This window comes from Trachemys scripta, chromosome 3, assembly GCF_013100865.1.
Source record: "Trachemys scripta elegans isolate TJP31775 chromosome 3, CAS_Tse_1.0, whole genome shotgun sequence".
Classification (NCBI taxonomy): domain Eukaryota; kingdom Metazoa; phylum Chordata; order Testudines; family Emydidae; genus Trachemys; species Trachemys scripta.
Window position 1 is genome coordinate 147,077,309 of NC_048300.1, and position 20,797 is coordinate 147,098,105.

At 38.8% G+C, this 20,797-nt stretch overlaps 1 protein-coding gene across 1 annotated transcript in view; it reads right to left on the bottom strand.

Annotated features, from left to right (window-relative positions):
- Nucleotides 1-965: 965 nt before the first annotated feature.
- The window catches only part of CD109 (CD109 molecule), a 119,859-nt gene continuing 100,027 nt past the window's right edge, over nucleotides 966-20,797 (bottom strand). The window contains exons 29-33 of the mRNA XM_034766199.1: nucleotides 20,715-20,780; nucleotides 15,476-15,618; nucleotides 9,965-10,121; nucleotides 9,439-9,541; nucleotides 966-5,835 (exon numbers count right to left, since the gene is read on the bottom strand). Coding sequence (XP_034622090.1) covers nucleotides 5,630-5,835; nucleotides 9,439-9,541; nucleotides 9,965-10,121; nucleotides 15,476-15,618; nucleotides 20,715-20,780 — 675 coding nt within the window. The 3' untranslated portion in view covers nucleotides 966-5,629. The remainder of the gene's footprint in view (nucleotides 5,836-9,438; nucleotides 9,542-9,964; nucleotides 10,122-15,475; nucleotides 15,619-20,714; nucleotides 20,781-20,797) is intronic.

A 20,797-nucleotide genomic window follows, 5' to 3' on the forward strand; every position in this document is an offset into this window, starting at 1 on the left:
GAAATGAGGAACATTTAGGCGGGGATGGGGGATGAACTCAAAAGGCAGACATTTGGCATTAGAAAGATAGAAAAATACTGTAAAGACAATGGTTCTCTTGGGTTTGAGAAAAAAATATTTTTGGGAAACAGAAAACTATGAAACCATCTCCCACTCTGGGGATGTTTCTCTCTGTTATAAGAAACAAATTTGTAAGCATAAGTTATGTGTTAAGGATAAAAACACAACTAAAAACATATGGAGAAAGGATTAAGCACAATATTTTAATTACTTTATTAATCTTCTCATACTGCATGAAAATATCTTCAGCCCTGCAACATTTATACACATGGAATGAAAATGCAAGAAATAATTTTGACATATTCTCTAATCATCTACTGCCATCTGGTGGTACGTATGTTTTCAGTAAGTTGTTAATTATCCCAGATAATGCTCCAGGTAATATACTGTTTTAAAACCAGCACTGTATTTTTGAAAGCTTTGAACTGATCTGGTGGATTCATTGATTTTTACCTTCAGGACATTTCAACTTCAACAACGTGAAGTTTTAACTACTTTCAAAACTAAGGACAGCTTTCAAACTGGTTGTAATTCCCCATGGAAAAAAAGTTTTCTAAAGCATGGGAAATCTGAAAAATCAGCTGAATTTATTCAATTATTATTTCATAAAACATTTTAGTACAGTGTAAGGATTGAATTGTGTTTCCTTGCTGCCAGATTAAGCCCCAGTCTGCAATAAACTCTGCATGGGAAGGTCCCTGCACCTACTCAAAGAAACAGTGTCATTCATGGGGCTCATTATTAGCACTTAGATCCATATGGAGTTCACTGCATGTGGGTCTGTTTCTATTGAAGACAATGGCAACACTCCCACTAATTTCAGTGTGAGCATGATCACATCCTTGTTGAATGATGTCACCCTAGCAGAATTTCTTTGGTTAGAATAACTAGGCAAACAACTTGTCAAAAATTAATGTAATCTTTAATAGAATTTCCAATAGGCATCACAATTTGTATCTGAATAAAAATAAAGCAATTTTAATCCCTAAAATTCTTACGTAGACTAGTCTATATTTAATCCCATAACATTCACCATAAAGAACTTATACATTTCAAAAACCAATTGGCTGCAGTCTTTGCACAATAGTTAAAAAAAGCAAAGATTTTTTTAGAAATCTATGATTTAATTAGAAGTGAAAATATGCACATGACCTCAATCTAGATTAAAGCAGATTCTTCCCATATCTCAAAGTAACAAGAATTCTGGAACAATTGGCTATGGCCTCAATACCTAAATCAGTAGAGATTCAATAGACCAGGGCTGATGTGCAGTAACAAAGCTGTGAAGAAACGTATATTACATCTGCCTATACTATCCTGCTCTTTAGCCAGTGTTTTTATAGTTCCTTATTTACATTAGCATCAAACTCACCTAAAATATTAAAAACCACAATAAAAATTGATCCATAAAAAAATGCCTGACATAAGATTTGAGCATTGTTAATTAAGATTTTGTGAAAGTACTAAGAAATACAGAAACAAATGCATTATGTAAAACTAAAGAGAATTCTTCATTCAGCATCTCTGGTTATACATCTATAGTACTCTACAATACAGTTACAAATTAGCACTTTACACATCAGAAATCAAATAGCGACAGCAAGAAAGAATAAGATATTTGGAATGGTCAGATACACTAAAGCTATCAGACTTCATTGCATAAAATATTAGTGCAATGATGTTGCAAAATGGCATACAAAATCAGAAGAAACTTGCTCTAAGATATACTGTTGAAATCAAACATATGGAGCTTAATAGCTTTTTTACCCGGGGGGAACTAACAAGAGAATGGATCAAGTAGACAATAACTGCTGTTGTATTCTCATCCATAAATTACTGGGGATATATCGTCCTTGAAAACCTTGAAATCAGGGCTATGGATAAGTGCTATGTAATTTAATATGGATTAAAACAATAGGCTTCTATAGAAATTATAAGTCTACAGAATTAAATTGACTAGCAAGTAAAATCCTTTCCATATGTTTTTGGACCATCCTATATAAATTCTTTAATAGGATATAATTCTCTATTAAATTCCATAGCTTCAAATTATTATACGAAGGTCACTGTTTTCTTTTAAATTGTATAGCACTTTTCCATAACGCTGTAGTTAATAATATTCTTCTACCATGTTCCAAAACAGGCAGAAGAAAAACATAAACAGTGCCCTGTATAAAGGGAGAAGGTATCTATAGAAAATGTAAGGTCCACATTAGAAAAGGATAAACTATTATGATGGCCAAATTAAACACAATATGATAAGGGTGAACTTGACCTCTCTCCTCAGAGTTTGAGATAGAAAAGGGAGCAAAGTAGCCATCAATGACCTTAGTGATTTTAGTCTTTCATACAGTCAACCCTTTTCAAACTTAGCTCTCATTTTATGAATTCTGCAAATTAAACCTATTAATATATTACAAATTCTTAACAGACTATTCTTCCTACACTGTATTGTAGTTACATCGTATACAAATACAGAGTCCTTGGACCTGTTTAAATCCATTCAAGTCAATGGGTTTTGGAACATGCTCCAGGAGTAGAATTTTGAAGTGTCTAAAAATGACTGAAGAGCATAAGCTCCATTTTCATAAGTCACTTAGGAGCAAATCCCATTGGAACTCAGTAGTAATTAGGCGTTTTTCAAAATTGTACCTTTCGGACAGATCTCTCTCTAAGGTGTATCACAGATGTTTATACGGCGGAGTCTGACAAACTGTAGTCCCTGTAGTGGCAGGGGGGACCTGGCTGGGAACCCTGGCAGTAGCTGAACTGCCTCTGTGGGCAAACTCCACAGTCCATGTATAGTCATTATGACGTACTCACAGCTAAGGGCAAATATTGCCCAGTTGACCTACAATGATATAATCCAACACATACAAGCCTTCTATATTAGATACATACAGAATTTTGAACATATAGGTCCAAAATCTTCCCTCAGCTATCACCATGCAGCTACGTTGCATACAGTGAGATTGTATGGATGAAAGTAGTAGTTCATCTCCAGTACATTTCCACTGGAAAACAAGCCTCTTTCTTATAATACTAACCACATATCAATTTCCCTCTTGATAGCTTTATGGACAGTACAAGCCAAAAGTAGCCTCTGTGTTCTGGAAATTTAGAATAAATCTGAGGAATGTGATATGTCAACAGTCCTGATGGCTGCCCACCAGAACCAGAGGTGAAAGAAGAGTGTTCTCAAAGTTCACCAACGAGTCAGTATCTTCTGATACAAAGTGAAAAAATAACTTCCACAGCATACACTATCTGTGACTGCCCGTGCTCTATACATGGGACCAAAGAGCTGACTGATAAACTGGACTTGGTAAGCATAGGAGGAGGAAGAATATTTATACTGGGGTCTTGGTTTCCTATTAATTTTGGGCCCCACTAAAACAATGGAACTACTCACAGAGGGGCAGATTCCAGACCTTTATCCGGGAGCATGGTATTGTACTCAGAAGGAGCCTCACTGATTTCAATGGGTAAGAGACAAGTGAGACACAATCCAGCTCTGAGCAAAATACTATTCAACTACTCAGTGAGCCGGATACAATACACATCAAAATCAATGGGAAGGCACACACTGACTACAATGGGCATGGGATCAGACCCAAAATGAGACCCCACATTTATGAAAAATATTTAAAAAGTTAACTCTCTATATAGATAGATAGATAGACAGACACGCTTTCGGCAATTTTTGAATATACCTAAGCTACATTTTGATTTTAAAAAAAGAAAAGAGAGAAATTCTCAGCAGGCAATACCCTGTGCAGAAAGTCCTTATATCCCTCTACACAATGCGGCTCTGAACTAATCCCTTTTCTTTAAAAAATATACATTTTAAGCAATAGCAAAGCTGGATGAAAACAATACTCAAGAAAGTCAGAATGACTCTGTTAATTAATTACACAGAGAGAGACTTAATACACAAGAGTGTATTTTTTTAAATAATAGCCATAACTTTAAAATTTTGTCTTGTCTCTGTTTCTGTCACAACTACGGTTGCTCTGTATTTACAGTAACTGTTATTTTGGTTGCTTTAAAAAACAAAGTCAAATTAAATACTATGGGCAATTTTGGTAAGGATGGGATGGGAGCATAACTATCCAGCAAACAGGTGCTCACGATCATTGCAAAAGCAGAAACAGCTCCCGATCCTATCCTCCAACTCTGGCAGAACTTTCAAAGAAGACACACTGGATTTTACCTGAGTATGGAGTGCAGGTTTAGGCCTAAATGCAGGTCCATAATCTGGAATAAGGAGCTCTTACCCTCCCTTCCTGGAGTCCCAATCTAGTAAAGCACTGAAGCATGGGTTTATATGCTTAAAGGTAAGCATACACAGACACACTCACTCCACTTAATCTATTCCTACAAGCCCTTCCTGCAATCAGTAATGGGAATTGTGGTTTTCAGGATCAGATCCTAATACTGTGCAGCAGTGGGTGTTTCTTTGCTGCTGGCTAAGGACGCATGTATCGTTATCATAAGGAACACAGCCGCTAGCACCCCTGTTCAGTCCACCAATGCTTCCTGTAACAGAGGTCCTCCAGAGTGGCTTTTCTACAAGACTCAAGGACACCAGAACTGGGTCAAGCCAACTTTGATCCTGGACTCCTGCTGCTAGCCACAGATTTGCCAGTCGGCACCTGCGTATCAATCACATTTCTTTGCCACTTCCCAGAGTTCAATGGCTAGATCATTCACTATGAGGAGGGAAGTTGTGTTCATTATTTTTATTTTATTTTTAGGATATTCAGAAATAAAGTCCCAGGAATAGAGACCCTGCTTGCCAAATTTCACTGTAAGAATCAAAGCCATCTTTCAATGTAAAGAGTATTAAAACTTTCTGAAACCTTTGAACAGCTTATTTATAAAAAATATGTAACTTACAAACTGGCAAAAGCTCACTTCTTTGTAAAGATAAAAATGATATGATTTTTTTTTATTATCATCCACTTGTGAATGCATCACTTCCTGGCTCCCATAACTGCTTTGAAGATAGCTCCATTTACTTTTCCTGTTGTCCAATCATGAACGTATACAATGGAGTTCAGTATTAATGTTAAGTAGCCTTAGGTATGCAGAGCAGAACTGAGCAGGGTACTGACACAAACCCACAGTTATGCTTACTGAAAGTCAAATCAAAGGGTAGAAAATTTTTCAGAATAATTCCATAAACTAACACTATTCCTTAATTTTTAACACCCGTCCATAAACTGTAAGCAAAACAAAAATAATGCTGAAAAGAGAAAAAGAACCTTTGGAAAATAGAAAGTTAGCCTTAATTGTTTTCTCACTTAATCTAATTCTGTATTTCTTTAGAAAAAGTAAGTAACTATAGCATGAAAAAAGCATTTAAGAAGTTGTTAAATTTGTCCAGTAGAAACACACAAAATTTTTCTGACCCAGCGATTTAGCCTCTAGGCCCAATCCTGCTTCTACTGAACACAATGGGAGGCTAGTCTCTGATATCTCTGGATGATGTTTCAGCCCTTATTAATATAAAACTTTCTTTGGGTGATTTATGGAAATCTCAGAAGTGCTACATAAACGTCTCTTCTTACACCATCCAACTCTGAAGCAAGCCTGCCTGGATTACAAACAAGAAGCAGAACAGGGAAATCGCTGAAAAGTGCTGGTGCAATCCCGGAGAGCCATCATTGGAGTCTGTATCTCTTTTGCAAAGACTGCAGTCATTTTCACAGAAGACACAAGATGTCAAGCCTTGCATCACTTCTGAATTGTAACTTCTCACTGCTCGTCTCCCTGTCCAAAGAGGTTAGTAAGCATCAGCTTCTGATCTTAATAGAAATCATTGTCAAACAAACAAATATTTAGTCTGCATTTTCACTGCCGTTTGAGATCTTTTATTCATGTTTATTAAAATAAATACTTGGTATGAACTAAGCCACTGAAATGCTATGACTTCTAGTGGAATCTAGAATGCAAGAGGAAAACAATGCTTTTAATTCAAATCCATCACCAGCAGTTGGCCAATGCTTCAGAAAAAAATAATAACTTACAGCTGTATATTGAAGCTACAAACAATAATAGCAAAAAGATTATTTAACTTCATGGGGAAAGTATTTTTGAAAGGATACAACCAAACACAAATCAGACTGGGGCAAATACCGCAAAAATTAGACATGAATCTTTGCCCCTTTTTATGTTCGCTTTCTGCCATCCCTGAAGGTTTTGCAACGTACTTGCACGAACACTTACAAAAAGGTAGTTTGAATTGCACATGTTCAGGTATCCACAGTCACAGAGAAAACTAGGGTTGATTGGAAATCTTCTGAATGAATATTTTTTCCATTGGAAAATGCTGATTTGTCAACATCGAAACATTTTGCCAGAACGTGTTGATTCCTAGGCAACCCACCTAGCAGGCCACTGAACTCACAAGCAGGAGCCTGGAAGCCCCGGGACCCCAGCTCCCAAGCGCTCTGGCTCCTTGGCAGCTCTCCTGCTGGGCTGCCAGGCTACAACCCATGTGATGGGGAGCTTGGGAACCAGGGTTCCCAGGCTCCTTTGCAGCCCACCAGAGCCAGGTCTCACAGGCTCCCAGGGAGCCCAAGGTGCACATTTTGTTTTGGAGACAGCAAACCGTACCTGCTGTGGAACCATTTCAGTAATTCTGAAATGAAATGCTGCAGGATTCCAGGTCTGCAGAAAATGTCAAGGTTTTGTCTTTTCATCCCGATTCAGGATGGAAATTTTTCCAAAGCCTCAAAAAAATTTTTGCAGAAAGGAAATGTAGTTTCATGGCCAGCTGTAGATAAAACACTGCTTGACACAGCCAGGAGATAAGAGCTCTCCAAACTCCTCATCAGAGCCCTGGCATAGAGACACTTAATCAGATTAGACAAGGTTCTGCTCACACCCTTACAACCAACATGCACATCCAACTTTTTTCTCTCAGCAACTGTGGGTGATGACAGAAAATTCCAGAGCACTTAATGCACTAAAGCACTTGGCATATGTCATATCGGATGGAACACTGATTATTAACACAGCAGGGGGAAAGATTCACAAAACCCCTTGCCAGAGTCTGGGCACAGAGGCCATTGTACTGCCTCTGATACTTGATTAATGAACATCGTGGACAATATTACTTTAATTGTAATCACATGCATTGGCAAAATTGCTGCTTCACTAATTTATATTGGCTATCCTACATAGCACTCAAAATGGCCTGCTTGTAAAATAATATGTGAAGCAATCTTCTTCTTTATTTAGGGTTAAAACTATGGAGTATTTGTGGTTTATATTGTAGTTTTTATACAACAGCACAAGATGTAATTGTACATTACACCTTCACTTTTTACGCCTCTAAGTGATGCCTTGTTAAACAATCAGTGTGTTCAAACCTAGAGGATAATAAGCGAAGTGATAGCCAACGTGGATTTGTCAAGAACGAATCATGGCAAACAAACCTAATTTCCTTCTTTGACGGGGTTACCGCATAGGAGGGCAGCAGTAGACATGATACATTTGGGTTTTGGCAAAGTTTTTGACATAGTCCCACATGATATTCATATAAGTAACCTAGGAAAATACGGTGTAGATGAAATCAGTATAAAGTGGGCACACAGCTGGCTGAAAGACCATACTCAAAGAGCAATTATCAGTGCTATGCTGTCAAACTGGGAAGTCATATCAAGTGGGGTGCCACAGGGCTCTGGTCTGCAATATTTCCATTAACAACCTGGAGGACAGAATGGAGAGTATGCTTATGAAATTTGCAGATGACACCAAGATGGGAGGGGTTGCAAGCATGTTAGAGAACAGGATTGGGATTCAAAATGATCTTCATAAATTGCAGAATTGGTCTGAAATCAGTAAATACAAGTGCAAAGCGGTGCACTTAGGAAGGAAAATCAAATGCACAAATATAAAATGAGGAATAACTGGTTAGGCAGCAGTACTGCTGAAAAGGATAGAGAGGTGATAGTGTATCACAAATTGAATATGTGTTAACCGTGTGATGGTGTGGCAAAAAAAGGCTAATGTTATTCTGGGACGTATTAACAAGAGTGGCATCTGTAAGACACAGAAGGTAATTATTCCACTCAGCACTGGTGAGTCCTCAGCTGGAATACTGTGTCCAGTTTGGGGCACCACACCTTAAGAAAGATATGAACAAATTGGAGAGAGTCCAGAGGAGAGCAACAAAAAAAAGTTTTAGAAAATCTGACCTGTGAGGAAAGGTTGAAAGAATTGGGCATGTTGAAAGAATTGGGCTGAGATGGACATAACAGTATTCAAATATGTAGAAGGTTGTTATAAAGAGAATGGTGATCAATTGCTCTTCATGTTCACTAAGCGTAGAACAAGAAGTTATCAGCTTAGTTAGCAACAAGGGAGATTTAGGTTAGCTATTAGGGAAAACATTCTAACTGTAAGGATAGTTAAGCACTGGAACAGGTTACCTAGAGAGGTTTTGGAATCACTGTTATTGGAGGGGTTTAAGAACTGGTTAGACAAACACCTGTCAGGGATGGTCTAGACATACTTAATCCTTCCCCAGCATCAGTGGGCAAGTAGCCTTGACGTCCTGTTGAGTTCTCTTTCAGCCCTACATTTCTATAAGTCTACGATTTATTTATGCATTGCTGTGCCATGGAGTATTTGGATTTCCTCTGTGTCTACTAAGGGATGGACAATAAAAACTGGATACAATAATTGGCACAACGCTTTCACCCATTCCTCAAAACAAACCCAAATCTTTATTAAAGTTTAGGTCAGTTTGTAATAGGAGGACCCAGCCCTCTGCCCTCTGGCCTATCTTAACCTCTTTCTCCCCTTTCCCCCTCCCCAATGATTCCCCACTGCCTCCAACTTTACCCAAGAGTTTCATACATTGCTGAATTTCTTCAAAACACATGCCACATCTAAAACAGAACCCGGGAAATATTTCTGCATGTACATCTCTTTTACATAACTATTGAAATCAAAATACTGGCACTCTCTCTTCTAAGGAACTCTGACTTTAAATAAGAAACAGATGGAAGGGCCACCTGAAAGATAATCATTAACTTGGTAACTGAACCACACCAGAGTTCATACTTCATTTTGGTAGTTTTTGGAAACACACTAGGCCAGATTTTCAGCTGGTATAAATTGGCTTCAATAGAGTTATGCTGATCTACACCAGCTGAGAACTGCTCCATTAAGACTAAAAGAGATAACAGTAATTCATTATAACTCTTGACACATTTGCAGGTTACTGGACAGTAACCTATGGCATTTATCAAGTATCAAGTGGCTTTTTCTTGATCTTCACATCTTCTCTGCTTTCATGAATACAATAATTGCATATTTTAGCTTGTGAATCTCAGTGATCTATCAAGAATGACTGACACTTACTGGGTTCATAATAATCCACTATAGTCACGGAGGCGCTTTGAGTATTTGCTACTTTGAAGTCTCTCACAGCAGGAATATCCACACAAACCTGTGTTTCATTTAGCTAGAAAAATACAAAAAAAACAAACATTCAGAGAATTCTAGATAGGGTGTTGTGAGGGGAAGGATGGGGACTAGATGGTTGGGTAATGTTCTAAAAACTCACCTCTAAAGATCAGAGTCTGAATTTAGGTCATTAAACTGATCTCTTTAGTGGAAATTTAGCCAAATCACAGACCATTTAAGTAAGCAAACAATTTACTAAGGCTCAATCCAGCAAACCTATACTGATCTAAGTAGTCTTTACCGACACATGCAGTCCTGTTGACAACAGTATTTTGAGTAATGGTTTAGCCTTACTGACTCCCCAAAAGATGTAATTATGATTTTTATAAAGGTGTCCTTCGGAATTTAAATCAAATAACTGGTGAGTTGAGTTTAGCACCTGCCATTACAAATGTATTTTCTTGTTTTTTTTCAAACTTACAAAGTCTAAGTATAAGTTGACTTTCCCATTGTCCTTTTCCACCTTCTTAACTGGATCATCTAATGAAATGAAATCCGGTGATACAGAGAAGCCACTAAGTAAGTCAATCTCCATGAGGGCCATACCACTCTTGGAAGATGCACCGGACCCCAAGTACCTTTTAAAAAAATGGAGACAGGAAAACTTTTAACAGAAATCAAATATTCTAACATTGAAATAAAATATTCTGCTATTTATATTCCACATTATAATATAGAAAGTATAGTATCTGGGAAATGAGGGAAAGAAGATATATTTGAGAACAGATGTTGAATTTCTAAGGTTTTAAGTGACTCATTTAACATACTCTGAAAATTAATGACTTAGACAAACATGTATATCTCAATTCCCCCTAGCAACCTCAAGGCCAAGGAGTAGATTTACTTCTGAGCAAAGAAAAGTATTGCAGTTATTTGCAATATGCAGGAGCCTAATTCTGATCCCACTGAAGCCAAAGGGAGATCTGTCATTGGCTTCAGTAAGAGTAGACATGGGCCCCCAAAATGCAGAGTATTAATATAATTATGTGCAAATTTTAAAGGGGGCCTGCATGAAAAAACAGATTGCACATTGCTGGGATTCTAAAACTATATCACTTGATGCTACCATTTTCTGGTATTTTTGTGTAAATTTATAGATTGAAGAGTCTATTGAATATGCTCCCTATTTCTCCAATAAGGGTCCATAATTCACTTAATGGAATCACTTGATTACCTCTCCGACCTCCAATACAATTTTAAAATGTTCATTCCATGTTATCCATCTGGTTTTGGAAAGGGCAAGTTTAGCAAGTTGAATTTTTCCATTTTCCCCCCAATATTGCTTATTATAGCATCTTCTGCCAGTTTGAGAATCACATGCTAGATGTGAAAGCTTTTCTCTATAGCAGGACTCTAACATACCGTGGTCCACAATGGAACTATCAAAATATTTGTATGGCTTTATCTTCTGCATGTAACACTTCTATGCCCAGCCAAGATAGCTTCTTTAAATAAAGTAGGTGGCAAAGGCTGTTTCCTTGGCACTGAGGCTAAACCACCATTGTTATCGGGGATGGAACGTGTCTCTAATCTGAATGCCTGACAGTAGTTGAAAGTAATTGAATAAAACTATTTTTTGTAGATTTGGATGGTTTAAAAAAGGGGAAGACTTGCTTTTCAAAGCAATGCTATTAAGCCTGACAGCATGGCTGATTGAACACAGATATGACTTTGAAAGAAATACAGCACCACTGCTGACTTCGGTTGGCTCATGAGATTAGAAACAAATGAAACCATCTGTTGGATGAGGCACTGTGCCAAAGTAGCTGCTATTGAAAACAAATTACTGAATTGGAACTGGATGTAATTAGGTCTGTGTTTATAATTACAGCTGAGAGGATATGGAAACATCCAAGCCATCTAACTAGCCTGGGTACCACTAAAATAACAATGGGTAACCCAACCAACCCGGTACTAGCCCAAAAAAGTGAGTCAGATCTACCCCCTAACAATTACACATGTGCCTTCCTCCAAAAAAACAGAAAGAGGCAGGGGATAGTCCCAGCTTTTGTCTCCTCTGCAACATGGGCCCTCAAAACACACACACACACACACACACACACATATACACAGCTAAGAAAATGGCTAGTGATAGAAGGAAAGAAGTGAGAAGAAAAACTTGTCTCTTAATTGAGTTAAGGAGACCCTGAGCTGGAACTTTGGGTTATGAGATCATTCCTCCAGCAGTCTAGGAGCTGTTGCTCCCCTCTGCATCATGCAGCACAGAGCAGCAAATATGCACAGATATCAAGTATATGTAGCCAGTAAGCACAGAGGGCAGAGTGAATAGAGCTAATGGAGCATGCCTTCCTATTCCTTAGAGACCGCAGAAATCCCACTGCATGCAGAGGCAAGGCCATCCAGAATTAGAAACAACAACACATGTTCCTCTACCAATCTTGCAAGTTTTCTAACCAAAAATCCATCATGCCGCTGTCAGAGTTCAGGGAAGCTGCACCTGTATTCCCCTTGTATGGTCCAACACGGGCAACCAATCTCAGGCTTCTGTCACCCCTCTTGTGTGGAGACACAGTTCTCTTGCCTTTCAGACCTGGAGATCATCAGGCTGAACAGTTTCCGGCCATCACTGTGTTGTTCCCAGCAGAGGCAGGCTGCCCAAGCAGGCCTGCTTGCTGTCTATTCAGGGATGGTTAACAGTGGGACTGCCCATAGTTATATTTACCACACAGCTTTTTCTATGCAAGCCTATTTTGTTCTTAAGGTAGAAGGACTACAGAGAAAACATATTACAATGAAAGAATCTACACGCATGCTAATAACGTTTACCAGAGATTACCCCAGCACTAACATGGGCTCTGACAGGATCAGTCTTTCAACACCCTACCCGCAGGGTTTCCTTGTAGTTACCAGTTCATCTCAGCTTCAGCTCATAACAAGCATCCAGTCTTATGGGGCCTCAGGAGGCCCACTCCTTCCAACCGTTCTCTAAGAATTGGGGCCCTCTGTGGACCACGGGTCCTGTCCGTTTGCTGGATCAGGAAGAAAGCAATGAGCCTGTGTAAAACAGGCTATTTATCCAAAAATCCTTTCTTTGTCTCTTGGACCCTGGGGAATCTAGTTTGAACTAATATATGGGCACCTCTCCAGAAGGTGGCTTCAAAGAATCTGATAACTGAAAGAATTACATTAGCATCTCTCTCCAACTTGAGGAGTTACATACAGTGCCACAATAACGGACACAGTAGCATTTTGAGTACAATAGGCCCCCAAATTTTTGAACCTAATTCAATAAGGTTTAACTTAATTCAATAAAGTTTATCTTAATTCTGTAAGGTTCACCCAGGAGGTTGCAGGATATTGTCAGTCTGGCACAGTTTCCACTAGGAGATTTTGTTAGACATCACAGACGCAAAGGTCAACAGCATGCAGATGACACATGGTGGGTAAATGTTATTCTGTTAACCTAGTGCTTTTGGCCAAGGTCAGCTAAAGAGCTGGTTGAAGCAAGGCAGAATTTCTGCTGGTTGGTATTGGAAAAAACTTTGAGATGTTTGCAGCCATTGGCCAAAGATGCATACCGGTAACTATTCAAACCAGTCCACAGCTTAAGAATTCTCCTGAACTAACAACCTGCATCTTGCTATGATTTCTAGATTATGCTGAAATGGAAAATCACATCATGTTATATGGATTCCAAAATGACTAACAGTAAAATTATTTAGGCATTCAGTACGCATGATATGAACGTGTCCCATTAATCAGAGAAAAACAGTCTGATTAGCAGATCCAGGCACAGTTCCGTTACTCTAAGGGTCAAATCCTGCCCACAATGCATTGGCACAGAGCCATCAGGACTCATGTGTACTACCTTAGGCTCCAGACTGATGGAGCTTGGTCCTGAATGACCATGTACCATTCTGAAGTGGCTGCACAGAGAAAGATGTCAAAAGTGGCAGTGCCTCTCAGCATCCCAGAAGAGGGGAGAGATGGGGTCCCTCCAGGCTGTATCATTGGCCAAAAGCTCTGAATCAGATATTTCAGCCAGGGAAAGAAAATGGGGACATCCAGATAAGATTACTCCCAAGCCAGTGGTGTAACTTAGCCCAGAATTTGTTGCTGAAGTGTCTACAATTTGTGCTGGAGTTCATTTAACAGAAAACTTTGAAAAACATCCTGTTTACAGACAGCTCAGCTTATACGCTGCAGTGTCCCTGACCTCCACCTGTATCACTGGGGTTATTACCAGAGACATATACATGTAATCAAGACTTTTGTTGTCAAGATTTTATACGCTCCTGTTGGTTATTACCCAATGAAGTCAATTGTTTATGCACTGACCTCACATCTGGCTATATATATATATATATATATATATATATATACATACACACACACACACACATTATTATTTGTATTATGGTGAAGCAAGAAGTTCCAACTGTGATCAGGGCCCCATTGTGCTAGGCACTGTACAAACAGAGTGACACACAGACATTGCCCTGAAGAGTTTACAGTTTAAATAAATAACATACAAAGAGTGTAGAGAGAAGGGGTATAAAAAATAAGCAGCATGAACAATGTGATGGTTTGCAAAGGTCATGTTTGCATGGAAATGATTATAATGTCACAAGAAGGGAGCTGCGATTTCGAGGGAGGAAATATTCAACAGGAACAGATAAGCTCTTAAAGACTGTTTTTCTCCCAGTGTCCTTGGTAGTAAAGCACAGAAAGAAGGGAAAAATGTAAATATATAATATACAAGCACAATGTCCTTCAGGGTTTTCTGTGAAGTATCCAGTGCTCTTTAACCACAATAGGATGTGTCTAATGAGAAAACTGCTACAGAAAGATGTTTTCTTAAATGCTTCCCTTTAATATATACATTCAATGTCATGCCAAGTAACAAAGAAAGCCAGCAAAGGAATTAAGAACACAATTCTGTTGTCTGATTGGATGGCTCAGAGGTAACTAATGAGATATGGAGGTTCTATGTCACCTGTTCACTGCTAACCCAAATATAAAAGCTGATAATATCCAATGGCTATTCAGTGGCCTATAGGAACTGAGTTTGGTGATCTCAGTCCACTTCTAGTGGACATGTATTCACATCACAAAAAACACTATCACAGCTGGTACCCTTTGTTCCATATTGGAATGGAAACAAAACCTTTTGATTGTTTTTGGAAGAACAATGTCCATTTTCACACTGAAACCGAGCACTTTTCAAAATGGGAAGGTGCGCTGTGTGTTTCAGTCATGCTCTACAGCCTGGTAGTAGGGCACTGGCTGTGATGTGGGAGACCTGGGTTTACGTTCTTGCTCTGTCTGACTCAGAGCAGAGAGTTTTTCATTGCAGATCACTCTGAATCAGGCAGAGCAGGGACTTGAATTTGGGTCTCAGACATACCAGGCTACAGAATATGACAGCCTTGTTCTCCCCTCACCTAACAAAGTTTTTCTCAAAACCAATCTCCACAAAACGTTTCAGTTTCAACAAAACAGCGTATTGTGACAAAATTTCATTCTGTCAAAAATGTTCTGCACCAGCTCTACTTATTCACAAATTCCTTGGTGATAAAACCTGCAGATCTTCTATTACTGAGCAGCACAGATAACCAGAAACCTTTGAAACTTCAAATGATATTATTGTGCATATAAACACTTCCATATATCTCTAATCTTTATGAAACCCTCATACTTAGAAAAAAATTAGATGACAAATGGCAGCTTTGCTTTTTATAATTATGTCAATTAATATCTGTTCAGAGCTAATAAGCTCTCTCTCTTTGGTGGTTTAAATATTTGCTTCTGAATTTAATAATTGGTCCCTTCTATGAAGTCATTCATTTCTTCTATAGTAGATATACATCTAAATCACAGGCATTAAAAAATACATACTTCACACCTCTTAAATAGTATCAATACTGTACAGATCAAGAGAAGCAGCAGAAGCACCAAATGAGTTACTTACCTTGTACATACATTTACGGTAAAATGGTTTATGTCATTTTTGTCATCCTTTACAACAACATCTAAGTCAAAAGCTTCTTGACTTTGGATAGATCTGCGCCTTCTACCAGTGACTGAATGTTTCACGTTGTAAATAATGTTGAGCTATGGGAGTACAAACACAAAACATAGATGACGTCTGTACAGCAAAAATGAGTTCAATAATACAGTTGGGTTGATCTCAAAGTCTATAATGATAGAACTCCAGAGAACAGATCATATTAAGTGTAGCTATTGTCTAAAATCTGGATTCTCAAAATTCTCTGTTTGTGGTCCAATGGCAGCCATCAGTAGCCACTGAATACTTTTTGTTGACAGATCAGTATGTGATATTCAAAGGAATACAGGAAGTGTCAGAAAGCTACAAGTGCAACACTCTGAATGTCTTATGATACAGTGCCATCCACCAAAACCTTAGCAGAGCCTGACTGAGGAAAATGTGTGAGTTCTGTGAAACGTGGGAATTTTCTAACTAGCTTCCACCATTTGATAATGTGCACTGCTGCAGATAGTTCCTGTCAATTCTGAAATGCAATGAAAGAAAACTCTGGACAATGACACTAACAGAGTTAGAAAGGAAAAATGTTCATGTACTTGAGAATATGGAAGGAGAGCAAATAGGAATTTTTACTCACAAAATAGTTTTATTTACGGAATTTACCTTGATCCTGTGTGTGAGGTGTGATTTATTATAGCAATTCTACATTCAAAATAGATTATGGTTAGCATTTTACTCTAAGCTCAGTATAATAGAGAGAGATATTTATTTAAACCTTAATAAGGACCAATTTATCACATCAGCTAGTTCATTAATAAAAAGACACCATGACAGTCATCAGCTAAATACAAATCAGAAATAGCAGTAATTGAGCTTTCACCTGCCTGTTCAACAAATGCAGGCCTCTGCCAGGTGAGCTACACAAGGAAATGTGACAGTGTATCTAGCAGAGGACAGTGGTATACATATAAAACAAGCCAATACACTAGACACCCCTGCAGAGGATTCCTGATTTATTTAGTGTACGAGATGTGCATCAGCAGCTTTAAACAGCTGGAGAAGGGTTGTAGAACAAGAATTTCTTCAGGAAGGTCTGACTAATTAGGTGATGATCTGATTATCACAACATTTTAGGAAAGTATAAATGTGAACAGCCAAACCAAAGATGCTGAGGTCAGGATTAAATGACCATGAGCACTTTCTTGTGCCAGTCATTAGAGAACATTCACCATGGAAGGGAAGTGGCTGGTGTGGTGTAGAGGACCAAACATGCCAGACACAAAGCATTTAGAAGTTGCTGAGAGTTAGACATAAATGTCAGATGCCTTAAGACTGAGAAACTTGCCATGTGATATTGAATTATAATGGCAATATCGTCCCACCAAAACACAGTACACAAGCATGGTTGGGTATCTGGAAAGGGACCAGACCAAGAGTTTATAATTCAGCACCTCAAGGAGAAGAGCACGTGATACAATGAAAAGCTCAACTTTGAAATTCCTAGAATGACAAAAACAACTACAAGATGGTGAGAAAACTTTTACAATTAAGTGCTAATATACATTGGTTTGACAGACCTGCGATTATATCCAACAAAAGGAAAGTCAGCTTTTAGATAGTTTTCATATACAAATCAATACTCCCTCCCTGTCTTCTTGGCCTTCTAGATAAATCTCTGGGAACAGCAGAGAGAACTTTACTTTCTGCTCATTATATGAAAGTAGTAGAGAATTAGTTGTATTTGAAAAGATGAACAAACTGCCATACATCACTATATGCCATCACTATATACCTCACTACAACAGTACAATAGGAGAGGATGTAGGAAATTGTACTCCATTGCATTACAATCAGTTAGCATGGTGCCAGGCAATGAAAGAAAAGATATTAGTCTAAATTCAAAGGTACCACAAAGTGTGGTACAAGTAAATCAGTAAAAGCAGAGGGCCCTTTAATTTTCTGTGAGCTACTTTTCCTGCTCTATCTTCTGACCCCTTCTTGTGTAAGTTACACCATGTACTCCAACTTACAGATATTTACTCCTGTCACTCTGTATGGCACCTCTGAATTTAGCACTCAAGTATAGAGATGATTCAATAAAGACACCACAAAGATGGCAAAACACCACTGGCTCTGAAATGAAAACTTCTCTTGAACAATAACGTGTCCCGAGGCAACTGAACAAGTTCAGGAATAACACAGAGGATAGAGTGGTCAGTTTATTGGAGACATGGTGTAAGTTTGGTATAATCAAGCTGGAACCCACACAGCAATTTGTCATCACAGAAACAAGTTGTTTTAGCTTTTGCCAGGAAAAACAAAAGCATGAGCATTTACTACCAGCACATGGACATCTGAAGCAACATACTGAACAGGTCAATTAGCAAACATTTTACTGGAATGAGTTACTGCTGCTAAGGTCTGACTTTCCCTTCCTCCCTTCTCATGGGTGAGGGGAGGTTCGCACAGGAATGGAAACAGTTCTTAATATAAAAAGGTTAACTGAAGTCACCTTCCTTGGTGCAACCTAACTAAACAGCAGAGAATCAGTTAACGACAGACTTGTCCACTCTTCTTGTAACACAGGGGAATACCAGAGAGGGGCAGGGAGAGGAAACTGAAATTTAATATTTTGCATCCAAAAGAACTTTAAGAAAATAACTTCAATGGTATCACATCCAAAAAATGTGAGTTATTTTGAAGGTCTTCATACAGTCAAGGACAACTTCCTCTCTCTTTCTTATTCTTAAACTATCACCATAACAAACATGTATTTGGCTGAGGGCATTTGTTGGAGGAAATATTTGCAGCATTTTCTCTCTTTTAATTATTTATTATCCTTGGTGAAAACGTGTTGGGAAAATGCACGTCTCCAGACAGATCCTCAACTGGTGTAAATCGCTGTGGCTCCGTTTCAATGGAGATAGGCTGATTTACATCAACTGGGGATCTGGCCCTTTATCCAAAAGGCTTAAGGAGAGAAAAGATAAATTTCTTTAGGACACGCACACTGTCTGCCCATACCAGGCCAGAGCTACCTTTCTTTTAAAAATGTAGGGATGGACTAATCCTGCTCCTCTCCAAGGACAATAGCTTGCTGTGCAAGTTTATCAACTGCAAAACCAAGAGACTACAAGAAAAATGTTGGCCTCTGCAATATCCATGGCAACCTAGAGGGTTTGGAGTAGAGGCAGCTGAAACTCATTTACAGCCCACTGAGACCAATGTCAGAGAAGGTTACAAAGTAACTAGCAGAATCATCAAGAATTACACAGGTTTTTCTAAGAATCTATCTTGTGGAGAACTAAGGCTCTTCCAATAATGGTCAGTCCTTGAGATCCCAACAGGAGATGGCATGGTACTTTCTGGTATTTAAATGAATCAGTGTGTGCCATGCTACATCTGGAAGTAAAGTCAGATCCACAGAATAGAGTGTCTGACTACTGCACTCTAATAAGGTCTAGGACAGTGGAACCCAGCTGAAGAAATACGATCATGCTGTCATATGCTATCTGATTTAGCACACAAGATCCAGATCCTGCTTGCAGCTGGGAAAAAGAGAAATCTGATTTGAACAATATCAGAGCTCCTTCCTGAAAAGCAACCCCACCAAGGGAAGCAGGAGGAAAGAGGTGGTCCCACCTAAGAATAGTTTTCTTGGATGAAATGCCTTACTCCAATGCCTTGTCTTTGCTCTGCCAAGCTGCAAGAAAAAAAATTAATGGAGATATCCCATCTCCTAGAACTGGAAGGGACCTTGAAAGGTCATCAAGTCCAGCCCCCTGCCTTCACTGGACATTTTCAAATGAACAGCAGTTAAAGATATGTACGTTGTTCATTCAGCATCAAGCTGCAATGACTGCAGACTCATAAATCATCCATATTTTTTATGCATTTACAAGTCCTTGCATCTGAAGAAGTGAGGTTCTTACCCACGAAAGCTTATGCTCCCAATACTTTTGTTAGTCTCAAAGGTGCCACAGGATCCTCTGTTGCTTTTTACAGATTCAGACTAACACGGCTACCCCTCTGATACTTATCCAAATATTTATCATTTTAAAAGAACAAGCTCTCAGTTCTCTTTCCTGGTCTCCCAGCTATGTCAGGACATCAATGAGAAGGTCAAACAGATTATAAGAAACTGGAACTGGAATTGGAATTTTTTCTGACTTAAAACTTATGGCCAGGATAGATTAAGCTCAATTTTCCCTGAGTAGGCATAGTAATGGTGGGAGCCTTTTCAAGCATTGTGGTAAAACAGGCTATAGCTACCAGATATACAGTGATCTCTATTTTTCAATAAAGAAGAATGGGCTTAATCCTCATGCTAGATAAAATCTAGCTTTTCCATACTGTCTGCTACAGGGTTTCTTGCTCCTTCCTCTGAAGCATCTCGCAGTGACTACTGTCATATAGGATACTGGACTAGATGGGAGGCCTGATTCAGAATGGCAATTCCTATATTCCTACTTTTCCCTACATATATTGCCTCTGAAATTTCATTGAACATAATGAATAAGATTCCCTTTGGCAGCTGAGCTCTGCTAGCTAGGAAACTGAGAAGCATAAGGGAGCCAGTTACTGGTCCCTCTGAGGACCAATCGGTGCCAGCCCTAGGTTAAGACAGAGAAGACAAAAATTAAGTTAGGGCTGCTTGAATTCATACCATGAGGTCCTCTGGATCCCAGCAGAGGTTTGGCAAAGTGAAGTTCCGCTACACTTCTTTCACTTCTTTTCCTTCCCTCCTCCTCCCACATATTTCCCTTATACTGGGAAGTATGTCTTGTTAGAGTAGCACAAAATGGCTGAATCCTGCTAAAGAGAACTTGGCCTTCTTCCCTTTCTGCCCTAAACAATTGTGAAGTGTTGCTGTACAGTATTTAAACAACTGTGACAGTTCAGAAGTGGGAAAGGTAATCTATAAATTACTAAGAGTGTACCCATGTATTGCACTGATTTACAACCTATCCAATCACACTGGCTTCAGTGACTGTGCAGTGAAGTAATATATTTTATTGGACCAACTTTTGTTGATGAGAGAGACAAGTATTACCTCACCTGCTTTGTCTCTTGTCATATAAATACAAGATTCTTCCTAGTTATCTAGTTTTATGAAATTTCCTATTAACATTCTTTCTTCAAAAACCACATTTTAAAAGGGATCTTAAAAAAAAGAGTAAGTATAAAATATCTTCCTGCGTACCTGAAAGATGGCAAACCCGACACCCTCTGCTGAAACTGAAACGGCCATCGGTTGCATAGGTGCAATCTGAAAGAATGACATGG